The sequence below is a fragment of the Oratosquilla oratoria genome, chromosome 2 (genome assembly GCF_046742065.1).
Source record: "Oratosquilla oratoria isolate Oo_2021 chromosome 2, ASM4674206v1, whole genome shotgun sequence".
NCBI lineage: Eukaryota > Metazoa > Arthropoda > Malacostraca > Stomatopoda > Squillidae > Oratosquilla > Oratosquilla oratoria.
The window spans coordinates 16,488,871-16,508,954 of NC_134778.1; the positions used below are offsets into that span (position 1 = coordinate 16,488,871).

The 20,084-nt window shown below is 39.7% G+C and overlaps 1 protein-coding gene across 1 annotated transcript in view; it reads left to right on the top strand.

Annotated features, from left to right (window-relative positions):
* The window catches only part of Rhau (ATP-dependent RNA helicase Rhau), a 125,714-nt gene that overhangs the window by 44,659 nt on the left and 60,971 nt on the right, over nucleotides 1-20,084 (top strand). The window contains exons 9-12 of the mRNA XM_076205440.1: nucleotides 3,437-3,626; nucleotides 7,833-8,007; nucleotides 11,524-11,672; nucleotides 14,511-14,606. Of these exons, the coding sequence (XP_076061555.1) occupies nucleotides 3,437-3,626; nucleotides 7,833-8,007; nucleotides 11,524-11,672; nucleotides 14,511-14,606 (610 nt within the window). The remainder of the gene's footprint in view (nucleotides 1-3,436; nucleotides 3,627-7,832; nucleotides 8,008-11,523; nucleotides 11,673-14,510; nucleotides 14,607-20,084) is intronic.

The window sequence follows — 20,084 nt, forward strand, 5'->3', positions numbered from 1 at the left end:
ATGAAAGGTCATTCCTAACTCAATACACTGCTCAGGTCAGAGATTTATTGACTACACTGTGATGTGCAGTCAGTATTTAAGGACTGTTTTGGGGTGTCCCTTTAGACTAGAGTCACATGTCATTCATTTATGTTAGAGTAAGATATTTGCTCATAAAGGAAGATGAGATGCTCTTGTAATGTTGTTGTTCCTCCATTATGTTGTCCCCTTGAATGTTATCTTTGGCATTTCCGTGACTACCTTTTCCATGGTTCTACATGATATGCTGGCAAGTGGCAGCACTGCTAACTGGAGGAAGATGGACAACCTGATGGAGAAGTTTCAGAAGCTTCCTGGTTACAGAAATGTTGAGCATACCCCCACCTCTGCAAGGTGTAGCCCTGAGGGGCTGGTACTTGATCTCTGAATGGAATTCAGAAACTCCATCCTTTCTATTACTTTCTACTGAGCTATCTTCCCCTTTTATTTATGTATTTATTTATGTACTTTTTCTGATTTTTTTTTTTCTTTCATAGGCATGTAGTACTTTGGTGACTGCCCTTTCACACCTATTAGCCAGAGACAGAAATTAACCCAGGTCACACATATCCCACATGCACAAAACCTACAAATTAGTCTCACACATCCATCGAGAAAAACACATGCTACATAAGAGTCCATCTCAGTTGTACCACCTTTGCCAACACAAACCAGTATTGGAGCTGCAGCCACTGCACATCAACACTCATCCAGAAACATTTTAGCACAAAAACACTCTAAAAAAACTACAAATAAACATAAATGGTACCACTAATAAGTACAAGAGCTGCTGCAGTTTCTACATAAACACAGCATACACAGTCAATCAGTCCATTGCAGAAGTTCTCTACCTTTTCTCTACCTTTTCCAATACCTTCTCACATATCTGTCTTACCACAAAAATCTGATCTATGCAACCTCTACCTGTCCTAAATCCACACTGTTCCTCACCAATTACTCCCTCTGTTCCTCTCCTAATCTTCTCAATCAAGATCCTCCCATAAGCCTTCCCAACTACACTTAACAAGCTAATCCCTCTGAAACTACAACACTCACACTTGTCCCCTTTCCCCTTGTAAAGTGGAACTATACAGGCACTCCTCCAGTCCCCCGGCACTCTACCCACTCTCCAGCAAACATTAAATAACCTCATCAGCCAGTCCACCATCACTGTACCTCCTTTTTTTTTTAGACATTCTGCATGGCATCCATCCAGACCAGGTGCCTTACCTGCTTTCATCATCTTAACAGCTGCCTTCACTTTATCCTTCCTTATTTTCTCCTCCATTTTCCTCACTCATCACGGTCATTTTCTTAGCATTTCCCACTGCAACTATCTTTCCCTCCCTATCCTCCTTCACATTTAGCAACTCCCTAACATACTCTGCCCATCTTTCCTTTACTGCCTTCTCTTCCATTATCATCACTCCATCTGCACCTTTTACCTTTTCTTCTCTACTTGATTCGCCTCCTCTTCCTCTCTCAATTTCTTTCCAAAACATCTTTTTATTACTTTCAAAATTTTCTGTCACACTCTTACCCCACTTCACATCTGCTCTCCTCTTTGCCTCCTTTACTTTGTGCTTTATTTCATCTTTTCTTTTCTTTGTACCTCTCATATGACTCCCTCATCCTATTTTGTAACCAATCTGTGAAGCTCGCTTCTTCGTTTCTACAACCTTCTTTGTTTCCTCATCCCACCACTCACTACCCTTCCTTCTATTTCCTCCCGTCCCTCTTATTCCACACACCATCTTTGCACACTTTGTGACTCCCTCCTTTGAAACATCCCCATTTCTCCTCCACTCCTAGTTCTACTCTATCCTTCACTCCCACTCCTCTCTCAGCTTCTTCTTGTACTCCTTTTCCTTTTCATTTAAGAGTTCACCCAAAGCACCTCCCAACCTTTTGTCCTTTTCCTCTTTCTCCATCTATCCACCACTCTCAGCTTACCTTTCAAAAAATGATCTGATATTCCCCCACCCTCTACCCTAAGCACATGTACATCCTTAACTCTTCCTATTATACTCTTATCTACCACTACATAATCCATTAATGCTCTATCTACCACCCTTCCCTCCACCACCATCTCCCATGTGTACTTATGCTTGACTTTCTTCCTAAACACTGTATTTGCTATCATCAACTCTCTAGACACATTTCCACCATCAACTCTCTAGTACGATTCTTTCCTGGAACTCCACATTTCCCAACCACTCCGTCAATTGGTTCATTTCCTACTCTAGCATTAAGGCCTCCCAATACTACTACATTAACGTTCCTAATCCCTCTATGCACTCATTTAAATCTATCTAGAAAGCCTCCCTTTCTTCTACACTCTTCTAACTACCAGGCTCATATGCACTTAAAACCCACATCTCCTTTCCCAGTTTCACCTTCATCCACATTATTCTTGAGGAAACCTCCTTTCACTCCACTACACTTTTATCTATCTCTTCACTTACTAGAATAGCCACCCCTTCTCTCCCTTGCCCTCTCTTCACTCCTGAGAACCTCCCAACTACACTCCCAAACTCACACTCGCCCTTCCCGTTCAACTTAGTTTCACTCAAAGCCAACACATCCATCTTTTTTCTCACAAACATACTACCTATCTCTTCCCTTATACTCTCATCTGTACCACATTCACACACATTAAAAGACCCAAACCTTAGGGTGCTGGTTGGAAAACTCCTAGACCCTCTTATGCCTTTACTTTTTTTAGAAATGTCCCCTGTGGGGCTACAGGGAAAAGGATGCCTGGTCCCAATCCCCGTCCCATTTTTCTCGCCTCTTACGATCCAAGTGGAAATACTTGGTGGCAGCATTCTTTTCCCCCCACCACAGGGTAATGAAAGGAAATGAAATTAAGAGAAATAGTACAGGACAGCAACAAGGGGTTGGGGGACAGCATAATGGAGGGACAGTAGCAGTATAATAAAAGCTTCATCATTTCTCTGTGAGCAGAGTCCTCTATCACAGACAAAATGATGTGTGGCTCTTGTCCGTAGGGGTGCCCCATATAGACCCTAAAGTATCAACTGCATGGAACTTTGCCATAACAACATGCAGCCAATACCCCAGATGGGTGTCAGCATTAAAACCTATGTACCTTACTAGTGTAATTGCTTTTCTTCTTAATATGGAAGATGCTAGAGAAGATAAAACAGAATTATTCTAATTTACATATACATATAATGAGTATTACACTGTGGACTAATATTTTCAGAACAGTAAGAGGGAGGGTGGAGGGGAGTAGAATATGTAGGGAACGGAATGGGGGGGGGGAGTGGTTTCTATGTTTTTCTTTTTGGCTACCCCCTGTGTAAGGGGGAAAAAGCCTTTGGTACATGTATGTATGTACATGTTTCATGTCTGTTGTTTTCAGTCATCTTATGGTCATTATATTCTGTTTTAGGCTGTGGTAAGACAACACAGGTGGCACAGTTCATCATGGATGATGCCATTGCCTCGGGAAATGGATCCACATGTCGTATTGTGTGCACACAGCCTCGCCGTATTTCAGCAATCTCAGTGGCTCAGCGGGTGGCAGACGAAAGAGGTGAACGCTTGGGGAAAAGCATTGGTTACCAAATTAGATTGGAATCGTAAGTGATGTAAATTTTATTGTTTTTGCATGCGGTGGTTCTGCAAGACACATTAGAGAGAATCACTCCCTGCTGACCATCTTCAAAATCCATCAACACATTCTCTGTCTGGAGGTACCCTGAAGGACTGATACACTGTTTCTGGACCTGGCCCAAGAGTTCTGTCTGTAAACTTTGTATTACCTCTTCCTTTTCACACAAGTAGAATTAACAGCCAGATACTGCTGAGTCCCCCTCCTCCTACTCTTATAAGTTATTTATATAGAAAATGTCACAATTATATTATTATTATTACTATTATTATTATTATTATTATTATTATTATTATTACTATTATTATTATTATTATTATTATTATTATTATTATTATTTTTACTTTACTTTTTTTAGGAATGTCCCCTTTGGGGCTACAGGTAGCAGGACTCCTAATCCTATCCCCTGTCCCGTTTTTTGTCTCCTCTTACGACTCAAGTGGGAAGACTTGGTGGTAGCATTCTTTTCCTCCACCACAGGGTAGGCAAAAAAAGGAAATGAATATTCAGGAAAATGGTACAGGACAGTAACAAGGGGTTGGGGGACAGCATAATGGAGGGACAGTCATAGTATAATAAAAGTGTCATCATTTCTCTATGAACAGTCTTCCTCTATCACAGACAAAATGATGTGTGGCTCTGGTCCATTGGGGTGCCCCATATAGACCCTAAAGTATCAACTGCATGCTACTTTGCCACAATAACATGCAGCCAATACCCCAGAGTTTATAGATTTGGAAAAGGCTTATGACAGGGTAGACAGGAAGGCACTGTGGGAGGTATTGCAGATATATGGGATAGGAGGAAAGCTGTTGAGAGCAGTCAAGAGTTTTTATGAGAGTAGTAGAGCTTGTGTTAGGATTAGAAATGGAGAGAGTGAATGGTTTGAGGTAAAGGTGGGACTTCGTCAGGGATGTGTTATGTCGCTCTGGCTGTTCAATCTATACATGGATGGGGTGTTGCAAGAGGTGAATGCAAGGGTAGTGGGTCAGGGGTCGGAGATTGTTAAAGAAAATGGAGAAAAGTGAGAAATAAGCCAGTTGTTGTTTGCTGACAACACTGCACTTGTAGCAGAATCAGAGGAGGGATTGAGGAAGTTAGTGACAGAGTTTGAGAAGGTGTGTGAAAGAAGGAAGCTGAAGATAAATGTGGGCAAAAGTAAGGTGATGAAATGTACAAGGGGAGAGAGTGACAGTAGACTGGAAGTGAATATTAATGGAGAGAGACTGGAGGAAGTGGATAGTTTTAGATACTTAGGTGCAAATGTGGCAGGAAAGGGAGGATTGGAGGTGGAGGTAGAATGTAGATTGAGAGAAGTGAGTAAATGCCTTGGTGGATTAAAAAGTGTAAAGAGAAATAGACATCTGGGAATGGATGCTAAGAGGAGGTTATATGAAGGAGTGATTGTACCAACAGCACTGTATGGAGCAGAAACATGGAACATAAGAGAGGAAGAGAGAAGGAGTTTGAATGTGTTTGAGATGAAATGTCTGAGAAGTATGATAGGGGTTACTAGGCTAGAGTGAGAAATGAGGAGGTGAGGAGAACAGGGGTGGAAAGGGAGTTAGGAAATAGGGTTGATGAATGAGTATGAGGATGATTTGGACACATGGGGGGTGAGGGAGTATGTGTGAGAAAAATTTGATGCAGCCTGAAGGGATTTCTCCCCGTCTTCTCCTTTTCTGCATGGGGGGACGGAGAGGGGGGTCGCCAAATTAATGAAGCGACCTTGCTTTGGATGTGCTGTGTCTTGCGACACTGCCTCTGACCCAGGGCAGTGGACAGGATGCAGGGATGGCCCGTTATCCAGGAGGTGCCAAGATGAGGGAGGAGGGTGGAGGGGAGTAGAGTGTGTAGGGGATGGAATGAGTTGGAGTGGTTTATATGCCTTTTTCTTTTTTGGCTACCCCCTGTGTAAGGGGGAAAAAGCCTTTGGTATATGTATTATTATTATTATTATATACCTGTTCTGGTTGAGGATTCTTTATGTGAAATTTTGAAATTCAAAGACCTAACAAAACCTGAAATCCTCCTTAATCCAACAGTTTTCAATATACTGTAAATGGACTGCAGTCCGAACTGTATATGACATACATACATGTACCAAAGGCTTTTCCCCCCTTACAAGGAAGGTAGCCAAAAAACAAAGGAATAAAATCCACTCCCACCCATTCCATCCCCACATACTCCATTCCCATTCACCACTCCTCCCTCCCTCTTATCTTGGCTCCTCCTGGATGACAGGTCATCCCTGCATCTTGCCCACTGCCTTGGGTCAGAAGCAGTGTCGCAAGACACAGCACATCCACTGCAAGGCTACTTCATTTAATCGGTGACCCCCCCTCTCCGTCCCCCCATGCTGAAAAAGAGAAGACGGGGAGAAATCCCTTCGGGCTGCATCAAATTATTTTTCACACATATATGACAAACAATTTATAAATTTTGGAATAATGAGTATGTAACCAGAGTCAGTATCCCAGTATGGGGAATATCCTAAAAGAGGAAATAATTCAGTCATACATACATATACCAAAGGCATAAAAACCACTCCCACCCATTCCACCCCCACATACTCCACTCCCATCCACCCCCTTCCCTCCCTCTGATCTTAGCTCCTCCTGGATGATGGGTCATCCCTGCATCTCACCCACTGCCCTGAGTCAGAAGCAGTGTCGCAAGACACAGCACATCCACAGCAAGGCCACTTCATTAAATCGGTGACCCTCCCCTCTCTGTCCCCTCATGCAGAAATGGAGAAGATGGGGAGAAATCCCTTTGGGCTGTGTCAATTTATTTTTCACACACTCCCTCACCTCTGATCCCCCACCCACTCCCCCACATGCATCACAGCATCATCCATTCTCCATTCACCTCATCTTCTTTCTTCGTCTGTCCTTCCTCAACAGAGTTCCTCTCTTTCCCAATGCCCCTTTTACCCCATCCTTCCACCTCATCCTTGGTTGCCCCCTCATGTTCGCTCCTTCCACATCTGCCTTCCACATCTCTTTTATTAATCTTTCTTCATTCATTCTTTCTGTGTCCAAACCATCCAAATACTCTCTCATCACCCCCTATCCCCCCCCCCATTCACCTCCTCACTTCTCACTCTATTTGGTCCAGTAACCCCTATCATACTTCTGAGACACCTCATCTTAAACACATTCAAACTACTCCTCTTTTCCTCTCTTATGTTCCGTGTTTCTGCCCTGTACAATGCTGTCGGCACAATCATTCCTTCATACAATCTCCTCTTAGCATCCATTTCCAAATGTTTAGTTCTCATTACACTTTTTAGTCCCCAAAGGAATTTACTTGTTTTTCTCAGTCTACATTTTACCTCCACCTCCACTCCACCTTTTCCTGCCACATTTGCACCCAAGTATCTAAAACTATCCACTTCCTCCAGTCTCTCTCTCTTAATTCCAGTCTGCTGCCACTTTCACCCCTTGTATATCTCATCGCCTTACTTTTACCCACATTTATCTTCAACTTCCTTCTTTCACACACCCTCCCAAACTCTGTCACCAACTTCCTCAATCCATCCTCTGATCCTGTTATAAGTGCAGTGTCATCAGCAAACCACAAATAGCTTATCTCCCATTTTTCTCCATTTTCTTTAACCATCTCCAATCCCCAACCCATTACCCTTGCATTTACCTCACACACCACCCCATCCATGTATAAATTGAACAGCCAAGGTGACATAACACATCCCTGACAAAGTCCCACCTTTACCTCAAACCACTCGCTCTCTCCATTTCTGATTCTAACACAAGCTCTACTACTCTCATAAAAACTCTTGACTGCTCTTAACAGCTTTCCTCCTATCCCATATATCTGCAATACCTCCCACAGTGCCTTCCTGTCTACCCTGTCATAAGCATTTTCCAAATCCATAAAAGCCCAATAAACATCCTTACATTTTCCTAAAGCTTTCTCATACGTGTCTTACCACAAAAATCTGATCCACGCAACCCAAAGAGCATAAATTAATGTAAAGTCAAGTTTGATTAATGGAGATATTGAGCATAACTTTTTCCTGGTATATTGCAGGCAAAATTAGATGACTTCATCTTAAGTTTTGATACAGCCTATTGTATGGACTGTTCACATTTATTTTTTGTAATTTACCGCTCCTTGAAGTTTGTATGCTTTAAACTATCTGTATTTTCAGAGCGGTGCCCAGACGAGAAGGGTCAATCATGTATTGCACAACAGGTATAATTCTTCAATGGATGCAATCAGATCCACTGTTGTTAGAAATTTCACATCTCATTCTTGATGAAATTCATGAAAGAGATATGCTGTCTGACTTCTTGATTTGTATCTGCAAGGACCTCCTACAAATGGTGAGTTAGTGATGTTCCTGATCATTAACCCCTTCCATATTGGGGTTACTGATTTAATTTGGTATGTTTAAATCTCTCTTTGGAGGAAGGGGAGAGATTTAAGTATTTGAAGTCACATTTGGTATGGAATGGTGGAGATGAGTTATAGACTAAAGGGTGAAAGTAGATGTCTGTGATAAGTGGAAAGAGTAAAGAAAAATAGGTATCTGGGAATGAACACAAAGAGAAGGTTGTGGGAGTGATTGTGCCCACAGCAATACATGGAATTTGATGGAGGTAGAAAGGAAGGGTCTAAGTGTGTTTGAGATGAATTGTTTAAGGAGTTTACTAGATGTAGTGTTGATGAATAGAGAAATATGGAGGTGAGGCAGAGAGCAGGGTTGGAAAGGGAGTCAGTAGATAGAGTAGACAGAGGAGTGCTGAGATGCTTTGGGTAAATGGATTTAGATAACACGTTTTTAGAAAAATCTGAGTGCGAGAGGGACTTGAGTGTTCTGGTGAGTCCGGACCTCAAAACCAGGAAGCAGTGCATTAGCGCCAGAAATAAAGCTAACAGAGCATTAGGCTTCATTGCTAGGACGGTAACGAATAGAAGTGCAGAGGTAATTATTAAACTCTATCTAGCGATAGTTAGACCCATCCTTGACTATGCGGTACAGTTTTGGTCTCCGTCCTACAAAATGGACATCAATTCACTAGAATCAGTACAGAGAAGAATGACCAAAATGATACATGGACTCGGAAATTTGCCTTACGAAGAGAGGCTTAGGCACCTAAACTGACACTCTCTGGAAAGACGTAGAGTGCGGGGTGATCTAATAGAAGTGTTCAAGTGGATCAAAGGTTATAACAAGGGTGAAGCAAACAAGGTCATCATAATAAAACAACAGGGCAGGACTCGCAGTAATAGGTATAAACTGGACAAATTTAGATTTAAGAAGGAAATAGGCAAGAATTGGTTTACTAATAGGGTGGTCGATGAATGGAATAAACTTAGTAACCATGTAGTAAGCGCTGAAACAATCAGTTGTTTTAAAAAACAATTAGACAACTTTATGGATGGGGATGACAGGTGGTGATGGATACGGAGCTGCCTAGTGTATGCCTTATGGTCTTTTGCAGTCTCCTTTATTCTTATGTTCTTATGAAGTAATGAATGGAAAGATAAGCAAAAAGAGACTGAAGAAGTGGATGGAGTGAACTTCAGAGGAAGACAAATAATAATGTGGATGAACAAAGTGAATGGGGCATTGGATGGAACAGTAATTTATGTACCGAGATCAAGAAAAGGCTTTTGCCAAAGTCCCACACAATTGATTACTAAAGAATTTAGAACATATTGGAGGAGTCGCAGGTAAACTTCTTGTATAGATGAAAGCTCTCCTAAGGGGCAGATACATGAAGGACATGAATGAAATATAAGTTGACATGATGGAGATTGAATAGTGGAGTTCCACAATGGTCAGTATTAGCTCCTGTAAAGTCATAGGCAATGCTAATTCTTTGAAGTACTTCCTGACATGACCCACCTCTGTTATACACTGCACTACCAAGGTATGTAAAGCTTTCCAAGACCTCAGTGCTATTGCCATATACATGGACAGACTGAACTGTGCCATCCAGTAAGTGCCCAACTCCTGAACCTTGTTCTTAGTCCAGGAGACCTCAAGTCCAAGTAGTTCCTCCTCCCTGTGCAGTGACTTCAGGGCTGCAACCAGGACCTCCAATGACTCTGCAAGAAGGACAGCATCATTATCAGACAAAAGGTCAGTGACCTTGGTGTTGCCAATAGATGCTCTGCATCTACATTGATTGACAACTATGTACAGCACCTATCCCTGCAGGTGTTGAAAAGTGTCGGGGCAAGGACACAAGCTTACCTCATTCTTGAATTAACAGGAAAGAAGCTAGACACACTTCCTCCACACTTTACAGCATTCCCTGTCCCAGACAGATATCAAGTCAATAAATAATTCTTGAAGGAATCCTGTGGATCTACAGAAGATCCCAGAACACCCCATGATGCACAGATTTAAACACCTTGAGATCAACATAAGTTGCAAGAAACCCCTGTTGAAACTTGTATCAGAACTTCACAAGAATATGAAGCACTAGGGTCTGATCAGTTGTTGACTTATTTGGCATGAACCCAGACTGTTCAGGCCTCTGAAATCTTGGTAGATGTGAACAAACTCATGTCAGCAATAGATGGGCAAGCACCTTACCTGGCACACTGAGTGGTGTGATGTTGCAATAGTTGTTCCAGTCCTGTTGGTCCCCTTTCCTCTTCCTGATAGGGATGACCAGACCCTTTTTACAGTGAGAGGGAATGGTACTAGACTGCCAGACAGCAGACAGTATTGTATGCAACCTCACCTCCAGCTTTCAGCAACTCTTCACTGATGATGCAGATGCCAGCTACCTTTCCACCCTTCAACTTACATCCTCTTTGACCTCTGTCAGAGAGGGCAGAGATTAGTATATCAGTGGATCAAGAACCACCACCTAAATACCATGGAGGGGGAAACTGTCCGCTTGAAGGGTCACCCATGAGGAACTGCTCAAAGTACTTAGCAAATGGGCTACACCCCTTCACACCTGACACTAGCTTAACATCAGCTGTTTGATTTATCCTCCTGTGGGTCACAGATTTGGAGCAGTTATTTCATGGCTCTATGATAGGGGTGTGCTGATGCCATTTGTTTGCTGATGCCGATACCAATGGCGATTCCTATTTACCATTAGTTGCAGATGCCAATACTGATGCCGAGTCCTATTCACTCTTAGTTACCAATGCTGATGCCGATTCCACTCTATATAATTATGGTATATCAGTTCTTAAGATAAAGTAATTAAACTATGATTTTTACTTGCTTTATAATTGAAATCTAAATATGGACCCAATGAGCGTTGCTCCTTTTCTGTATACTACAATTGGGTAAATACAAGCTCACTACTTAATTGTATCATTCACTAGGTGCACGGTGGATTCAACAAAAAAGTTCTACCACAGAGAATGATTATGGTGACTACAGACATAGATAAGGCATTTGATAATGTTCCCAGACATCTACCTTTCCCTATATGTAAAGGCTTCTTTCCACTTGTAAGGAAGGCCTTCTGTTTCCCTTCCACCTTTTTTATTCTGTGCCTTGGTTCCTCTTTTCTTTGGACAACCAGTGTTCATATGCTCACTTCTTCACAGGGTGACCTATGGGGCTGTCCAGTGACTATTGCAATATAGCATTAGTGGGTTGTCAGCCCCATACCACAAATAACCTATGTGTTAGTTTCCAATATTGGGCACGTGTAGTGTATGAGCCAATGGGAGAATTGCCATAGTCATTTTAACTTGGGTGATTTTTTTTTTTTTTTTTTGTAGATTTGGAGGGTATGGGAATTTTCTTCAGTTTATACTGAGGATAAATTTGAATTCTCACTCGAAGCTGCAGTACCCTACATTTTTCTAGAGTAGAGTGAGAAAGCCATCATTTTTTTGTCTCATTTCTTTTTCAGAGGCCAGACATGAAGCTTGTGCTTATGAGTGCAACATTGAATGCAGAAATGTTCTCTGAATATTATGGTAATGCCCCTATGATTCACATTCCTGGATTCACCTTCCCAGTGGTGGAATATTACTTGGAAGATGCCATTGAGGCCACAGGGTGAGTATACTGTATAGTCATATTAAAACCTCAGGTTTTATAAGAAGCTATAATGTGAAGGAGGATAGGGAGGGAAAGGTGGTTGCAGTGGGAGGCGCTAAGAAAATGACAATGATGAGGAAAATGGGGAGAAACAAGCAAAGATAAGGTGAAAGCAGTTGTTAAAGTGATGACAGCAGGCAAGGCACCTGGGTTAGATGGGTGTCATGCATAGTGCCTTTAAAAGGGAGGTGCAATGATGGTGGACTGGCTGGTGAGATTGTTTAATGTTTGTCTAAAAGAGGGTAGAGTGCTAGAGAACTTGAGTACCTGTATAGTTCCACTTCACAAGGGAAAAGGGGACAAATGTGAGTGTAGTATTTTCTGAGGGGTCAATTTGTTGAGTGTAGTTGGGAAGGCTTATGGGAAGGTTTCGATTGAGAGGATTAGGAGAGGAACAGAGGGAGTAATTGGTGAGGAACATTATGGGTTTAGGAAAGGTAGGGATTGCATCATCAGATTTTGTGGTAAGACAAATATATGAAGAAGCCTTTGCAAAGTGTTTTTGGGGCTTTATGGATTTGGAAAAGGTTTATGACAGAATAGACAGGAAGGTACTGTGGGATGTTTTGCAGATATATGGGATAGGGGGAAAGCTGTTAAGGGCAGTCAAGAGTTTTTACGAGAGTAGTAGAGCCTGTGTTAGAATTAGAAATGGAGAGAGTGAGTGGTTTGAAGTAAAGGTGGGGCTGTGACAGGGATGTGTCATCTCACCATGGCTGTTCAATGTGTACATGGATGGGGTGGTGCAAGAGATAAATGCAAAGGTAATGGGCAGGGGACTGGAGATGGTTAAAGAAAATTGAGAAAAGAGGGAAATAAAACAGTTGTATGCTAGTGACACTGTGCTTATAGTAGGATCAGAAGAGGGATTAAGAGAGTGACACAGTTTGGGAAGGTGTGTAAAAGGTTGAAGGTAAAAATGGGTAAAAGTAAGGTGATGAGATGTACGAGGGGAGAGGATGCAGCAAATTGGAAGTGAGTGTTAAGGGAGAGAGACTGGAGGAAGTGGATAACTTTAGATATTTGGGGGCACATGTGGCTGGAAAGTGAGGAGTGGAGGTGGAGGTAGAATGTAGATTGAGAGAAATAAATGCCTTGGGGGACTAAAACATGTAATGAGAAATAGACATTTGGGAATAGATGCTTATAGGAGATTGTATGAAGGAGTGATTGTGCTAACAGCACTGTATGGAGCAAAAACCTGAAATATATGAGTAAGAAAAGAAGAATTTAAATGTGCTTGAGATGAAATGTCTGGAATGGCTGGATAGAATGAGAAATAAGGAGGTGAGGAGGAGAGTGGGAGTGGAAAAGGAATTGGGAGATAGGGGTGATGTAAGAGTATTGGGATGGTTTGGACACATGGAATGAATGAGTGAAAAAAGATTAGTAAAAAAAAGCATGGAAGGTAGAGGGAGTGAATATGAGGGGGTGACCAAGGATGAGATGGATGGATGGGGTGAAAGGGGTGTTGAGAAAGAAGGGGATGTCTATTGAGGAAGGAATAGAGAAGACTGAAGATATGGGAGATAGAGAATTTTTGTATATGGTTAATGTTGTGATGCATGGGAGGGATTGGGTAGGGGATGGGGGGTTTAGGGATTGTTTATGTATGAATGATACTTAGATGCATCCCAGAGGGATTTCTCCTTTCTGCATGAGGGGATGGAGGGGGGTCACTGATTAAATGAAGCGGCCTTGATGTGGAAGTGCTGTCTTGCTGCATTGCTTCTGATCCAGGGCTATGGGTGAGATGCAGGGGTGACCTGTCATCTAGGAGGAGCCAAGAAAAGAGCAAGGGAGGGAGGGGTGGTGAATGGGAGTGGAGTGTGTGGGGATGAAATGGGTGGGAGTGGAATTATGCCATTTGACTTTGGCTATCTCCCTTGTAAGGGGGAAGAAGCCATTGTTGTATGATTGTATGTATATATTGGTTAGTCAGTATTGTTTCTCTGAAATCAGAGAACAAATTAATTTCAGCAGTTTGAAAGATTAGAAATATTTAGATAAAGTGGCTAATGAAATTTTACACAAGGAAATGCAAGGTTATGCACATAGGTAAAAATAACAGTAAGTACGATTACAAGTTATTTGGAAATTCATTAACAAAAGTGGATAGTGAAAAAGGGGCTTTGGGGAAGAGGGGAATGATTGTTGAGGAAGGATGGGAGAGGACAGAAGACAGGGGTGAATGGAGAATGGTTGTATATGGATGATGTTGTGATGTATGAGGTGGAGTGGGTGGCGGATGGGGTGTGAGGTAGTATGTGTGAGAAAAATTTGACACAGCCCAAAAGGATTTCTCTCCGTCTTCTCCTTTTCTGCATAAGGGGACGCAGAGGGGGGGTTGCCGATTTAATGAAGTGGCCTTGCTGTGGATGTGCTGTGTCTTGTGACACTGCTTCTGACCCAGGGCAGTGGAGAAGATGCAGGGATGACCCGTCATCCAGGTGGTGCCAAGATAAGAGGGAGGGTAGAGGGTGGAGGGAAGTGGAGTGTGATAGCAATGGAATGGGTGGGAGTGGTTTTTATGCCCTTGTTTTTTGGCTACCTCCCTTATAAGGGGGAAAAAAGCCTTTGGTATATGTATGTATGATGTATGTATTTGATATGTAGATTAGATAATTATTATTGTATTTAATTTTTTATTGTCTTTTTATTGTTATCATTATTGTTATTATTGTTATATTATCATTGTTGTTGCTATTATTGTTATTGTTATTATTATTATTATTATTATTATTATTATTATTATTATTATTATATAATATATATATATATGTACATATTTTGCAGCTTTGAATTTCCAAGTGATACAAGCATTCCCAAATGGAGGAGGAAGGAAATGAAAAAGCAAGATGAATATGATGACATAATACTACCCTATATTAGGTAAGTGAAGAATGAGTGGGAAGTCATATGATTGTGTTAATAAAGGGATATTCCTGTTTGGTGTGTGTATATATATATATATATATATATATATATATATATATATATATATATATATATATATATATATATATATATATATACACACACACACACACACAAACTTCGATAAAATAAGAGAATTCTTCCAACAAGAAAACTGGGAAGAAATATACAAAGAAGAAACAACAGTGGAAGAGAAATGGAATATTTTGACAAAAATTTACAAAAAAGGAGTGGAAAAGTATGTCCCAAGACAAAAACAAGAAAAAGAATATGTAAAATGCTGGTACAACAAAAGTTGTAGGGAGTTAAAGGACAAAAGAGACAAAGCCTGGACCAGATGGAAAAAAGACAGAAGACCTGAAAAATGGAAAATATATACTGGTTATAGAAATGAATATGTACAAAAGTGCAGAGAGGAAAAAAGAAAATATGAAAAAGATGTTATAGAAAAGTGTAAAGATCAACCAAAACTATTCTACAGATTTGTAAACAATAAACTGAAAAACAAACAAGACTTAGAGAAATTAAGACAAGGAGGAGTTGAATACACTGAGGAAATGGAAATGGCAGAAATTATGAACAAACATTTTAAATCAGTGTTTACAAGGGAAAATATACAACCTGAAGAGATTGAGTGGAAGGAAAAAGTCCCCCCTATGGAAGAAATAGAAGTAACAAAGAATGAAATATTGACACACTTGGGTAATTTTGATGTCAGAAAATCGCATGGGCCAGATGAAATAGCAAACTGGATTCTGAAAGAATGCAGGAATGAACTGGCAGACAAAATACATAGCATAATAAGCAGTTCCTTAAAAGAAGGAAAAGTTCCAGAAGATTGGAAAAAAGCAAATATAGTACCTATATATAAAGGAGGAAATAAAGAAGAACCTACCAACTATAGACCAGTCTCTCTAACAAGTACAATAGCAAAAATATGTGAAAGAATTATCAAAAGTAGATGGGTAAAATACTTGGAAAAAAACAACGTACTAAATCCAAGGCAATTTGGATTCAGACAAGGACGATCATGCGTCACCAATTTAATATGTTTCTATTCAAGGCTAATAGATATAATACAAGAAAGAGATGGATGGGCTGATTGTGCATTTCTAGACCTAAAAAAAAGCTTTTGACAAAGTACCACATAAGAAGTTGCTTAAGAAATTAGAATATGAAGGAGGAATACAAGGTAACTTGCTAAATTGGATGGAAGACTTTTTGCAAGAAAGAAAAATGAGAGTAGTGATAAGAGATCAGCACTCAAAATGGAATGAAGTAATAAGCGGTGTCCCGCAGGGAACAGTTCTGGCCCCAATAATGTTTGCTATATATATTAATGATATGGATGAAGGAATTGAAAGCTATATGAGCTTCTTTGCAGATGATGCAAAATTACTGAAAAGAGTGAAAACTGAAGAAGATTGTGAATCACTACAGAGAGATCTAAATAAAGTACAAGAATGGAGTAGGAAGTGGGAGATGGAGTTCAATACAAAAAAGTGTAGTATAATGGAATTTGGAAAAAGCAAAAACAGAATAACAGGATCATATAATTTGGGAGAAGAAGGAATAAAAAAAGTAGAAAATGAGAAGGACCTGGGAGTCATTGTTATGAATAATATGTCACCTGAGAAACATATAAATAAGATTTTTGGAGAAACTTATAATTTAATAAGAACAATCAAAGTGGCATTTACATACCTGGATGAAGAAATGGTGAGGAAAATCCTAATCACCCTGATAAGACCAAGATTGGAATATGCAGCAACGATATGGTCACCAAGTACAAAAAAATGTATAAAAAAAACTTGAAAGAATACAAAGAGCAATTACAAAACTGGCACCAACACTCTCAAAACTATCATATGAAGAGAGACTACAAAAACTTAAACTACAGACACTAGAGCAAAGAAGAGAGAGAGGAGATTTGATAGCTATTTACAGAATCATGAAAGGCATAGAAATTACTGATAGAGAGAATCTGATAAAATGGGATGACAGAAATACAAGAGGACACGGAAAGAAAATAAAAAAAGACAGCTATAGAAGAGATTTTAAAAAGAACAGCTTTCCTCACAGAGCAATAGACAGTTGGAACAAGTTAGATGAGAAAGTGGTGTGTGCAAAAACAATACATGAATTTAAAAATAGTTTAGATAAAATGAGATATGAAGACGGGACCCCACGAGCATAGCTCCCCTTCCCGTAAAATACAACTAGGTAAATACAACTAGGTAAATACACACACACACTTCAGCGAATGGACGGCTTGGATGACGTTCTGAAGAAAACTGAAGTCTGTGGATCCCAACGCAAAGAGAAGTGCCTAGTGTTTTTACAGGGTGGGGGGGAAATTGCTCGTGGAATAGTGGGAAAGTAGGGAAAGAGGAAAAGGGGAGGGATTACTGAGGGAAATGGAAGGAAATGAGGAGGGAGTAGACTTGGCCCAGCCAGACAAGCGAAAGGTAAACAAAAGGCTGAGTGAGGATGAAATGTCTAATAAAAAATGTAAAGATTAGAAGTATAGAGAGGAGCAATACAGTAGAAAGTGACGAGAATATGTTCCAGGGATTTAAAGAGGGTGGGGGGGACGCAACCCCTCCCCCCCGACTGATAAGACTAGAGGAGAGAGTTGATAAGGTGATAGAGGACTTGGAACGTAAGTTAGGTAATGTTGACTCCATTTTCCAAAGAATTGAAAGGTTGGAACAACTAGAGAAGGCAAACAGAAACTTAACTGAAGAAATAGAGGACCTAAAAAGACAGTTAGGAAATGTAAAGGAGGAGAATGAGAAATTGAAGAAGAATAGTAATGAAAACAGAGAGAAAATAGATACAGAAGATAAAAATTGGAGGACAACCCAAGAAGGGAATAAGGTCTCATTCACTGACATAGTCAAACAGCAATTGAAAGAACATAATGAAGACTCAGTTATTAAAGTGATGAGACAGAAGGAGAATATAGTAAGAGAATTAGCTGACAAAAAGAAATGTATAATTATATTAGGAATGGAAGAGAAACATAACCCAGATAGAACCGCAAGAATCAAGGAGGAAAATGAAAGAGTAAGCAGTTTATTAAAATTAGTCCAGGAAGATGAACCAGAAATTATAAAGGAAATTGAGGAAAAATTCAGACTCGGAAAATATAGTACAGATAAGACCAGACCAATTAAGATTAAATTCAGGTCACAAACAACGGAAACTAGCAACAAATGATCAATATAAAAAGGTATGGATAAAAAGAGAAATGAATAAGGAGGAAAGAGAGGCAGAAAAGCAGAAAAGACTTGAAGCTAAGACAAAAAACGAGGAAAGAACGGAGTCAGAGAAAGAGAGATTCTATTGGAGAGTAGTGAACATGAAAATAAAGCAGTTCGACATACAAAAGAAAAACATAAGGGAAACAGAGAACACAATGGAAGTGGCAGAAAACTAAGAGCGTCTTACACAAATATAGATGGATTGATAACAGGATTGAATGAACTGAATGATTATTTGAAAGAAAAAGAACCGGACATAATGGGAATTGTAGAAACAAAATTAAAAGGCCCACTACCACCCAACAGTGTAGGACATGATGCATACAATTATTGGATTAGAAACAGAGAGAAAAAACAAGGGGGTGGAGTTATGTTCCTGACTAAGAAGGATATAAACGTGAAAGGTGTCATATATGGAAAGAATACAGTAGAGATGATTATGATAGAAGTGGAAGACGGAGATAAGAAGAGAAGAAAATTTGTGATCAATTATGTGCCTCCGAAAACAGCCTCATGGGAGGAGAGTGAACATAAAAGTATGTTAGAGGACACAAAGATAGCATTAACTAAAATAATGGAAGACGGAGGAAGAATAGTTATGATGGGCGACTTTAATTGCAAAGAAATCTGCTGGGAAGAAATGACAGTAAAGAGTGGTGATGACTCATGGGGAAATGCTCTACTTGAGATGATTACTGACCATTCAATGACACAATGGATACAAGAGAACACTAGGTATAGAAATGAAGAAGAACCATCGAGGCTAGACTTAATAATTACATCTGAACCTAGAATAGTGGACAAGATTGAATATAAAACACCAATAGGTAAAAGTGACCACATATTGATTGAACTGGAACTTAATGAAGAAAAATATATGAAAAGAAATGAACAATATAGAAAAGGAAGAATGATGTATGAAAAAACAAACTTTGATAAAATAAGAGAATTCTTTCAACAAGAAAACTGGGAAGAAATATACAAAGAAGAAACATCAGTGGAAGAGAAATGGAATATTTTGACAAAAAATTACAAAAAAGGAGTGGAAAAGTATGTCCCAAGACAAAAACAAGAAAAAGAATATGTAAAATGCTGGTACAACAAAAGTTGTAGGGAGTTAAAGGACAAAAGAGACAAAGCCTGGACCAGATGGAAAAAAGACAGAAGACCTGAAAAATGGAAAATATATACTGGTTATAGAAATGAATATGTACAAAAGTGCAGAGAGGTAAAAAGAAAATATGAAAAAGATGTTATAGAAAAGTGTAAAGATCAACCAAAACTATTCTACAGATTTGTAAACAATAAACTGAAAACCAAACAAGACTTGGAGAAATTAAGACTAGGAGGAGTTGAATACACTGAGGAAATGGAAATGGCAGAAATTATGAACAAACATTTTAAATCAGTGTTTACAAGGGAAAATATACAACCTGAAGAGATTGAGTGGAAAGAAAAAGTCCCCCCTATGGAAGAAATAGAAGTAACAAAGAATGAAATATTGACACACTTGGGTAATTTTGATGTCAGAAAATCGCATGGGCCAGATGAAATAGCAAACTGGATTCTGAAAGAATGCAGGAATGAACTGGCAGACAAAATACATAGCATAATAAGCAGTTCCTTAAAAGAAGGAAAAGTTCCAGAAGATTGGAAAAAAGCAAATATAGTACCTATATATAAAGGAGGAAATAAAGAAGAACCTACCAACTATAGACCAGTCTCTCTAACAAGTACAATAGCAAAAATATGTGAAAGAATTATCAAAAGTAGATGGGTAAAATACTTAGAAAAAAACAACGTACTAAATCCAAGACAATTTGGATTCAGACAAGGACGATCATGCGTCACCAATTTAATATGTTTCTATTCAAGGCTAATAGATATAATACAAGAAAGAGATGGATGGGCTGATTGTGCATTTCTAGACCTAAAAAAAGCTTTTGACAAAGTACCACATAAGAAGTTGCTTAAGAAATTAGAATATGAAGGAGGAATACAAGGTAAATTGCTAAATTGGATGGAAGACTTTTTGCAAGAAAGAAAAATGAGAGTAGTGATAAGAGATCAGCACTCAAAATGGAATGAAGTAATAAGCGGTGTCCCGCAGGGAACAGTTTTGGCCCCAATAATGTTTGCTATATATATTAATGATATGGATGAAGGA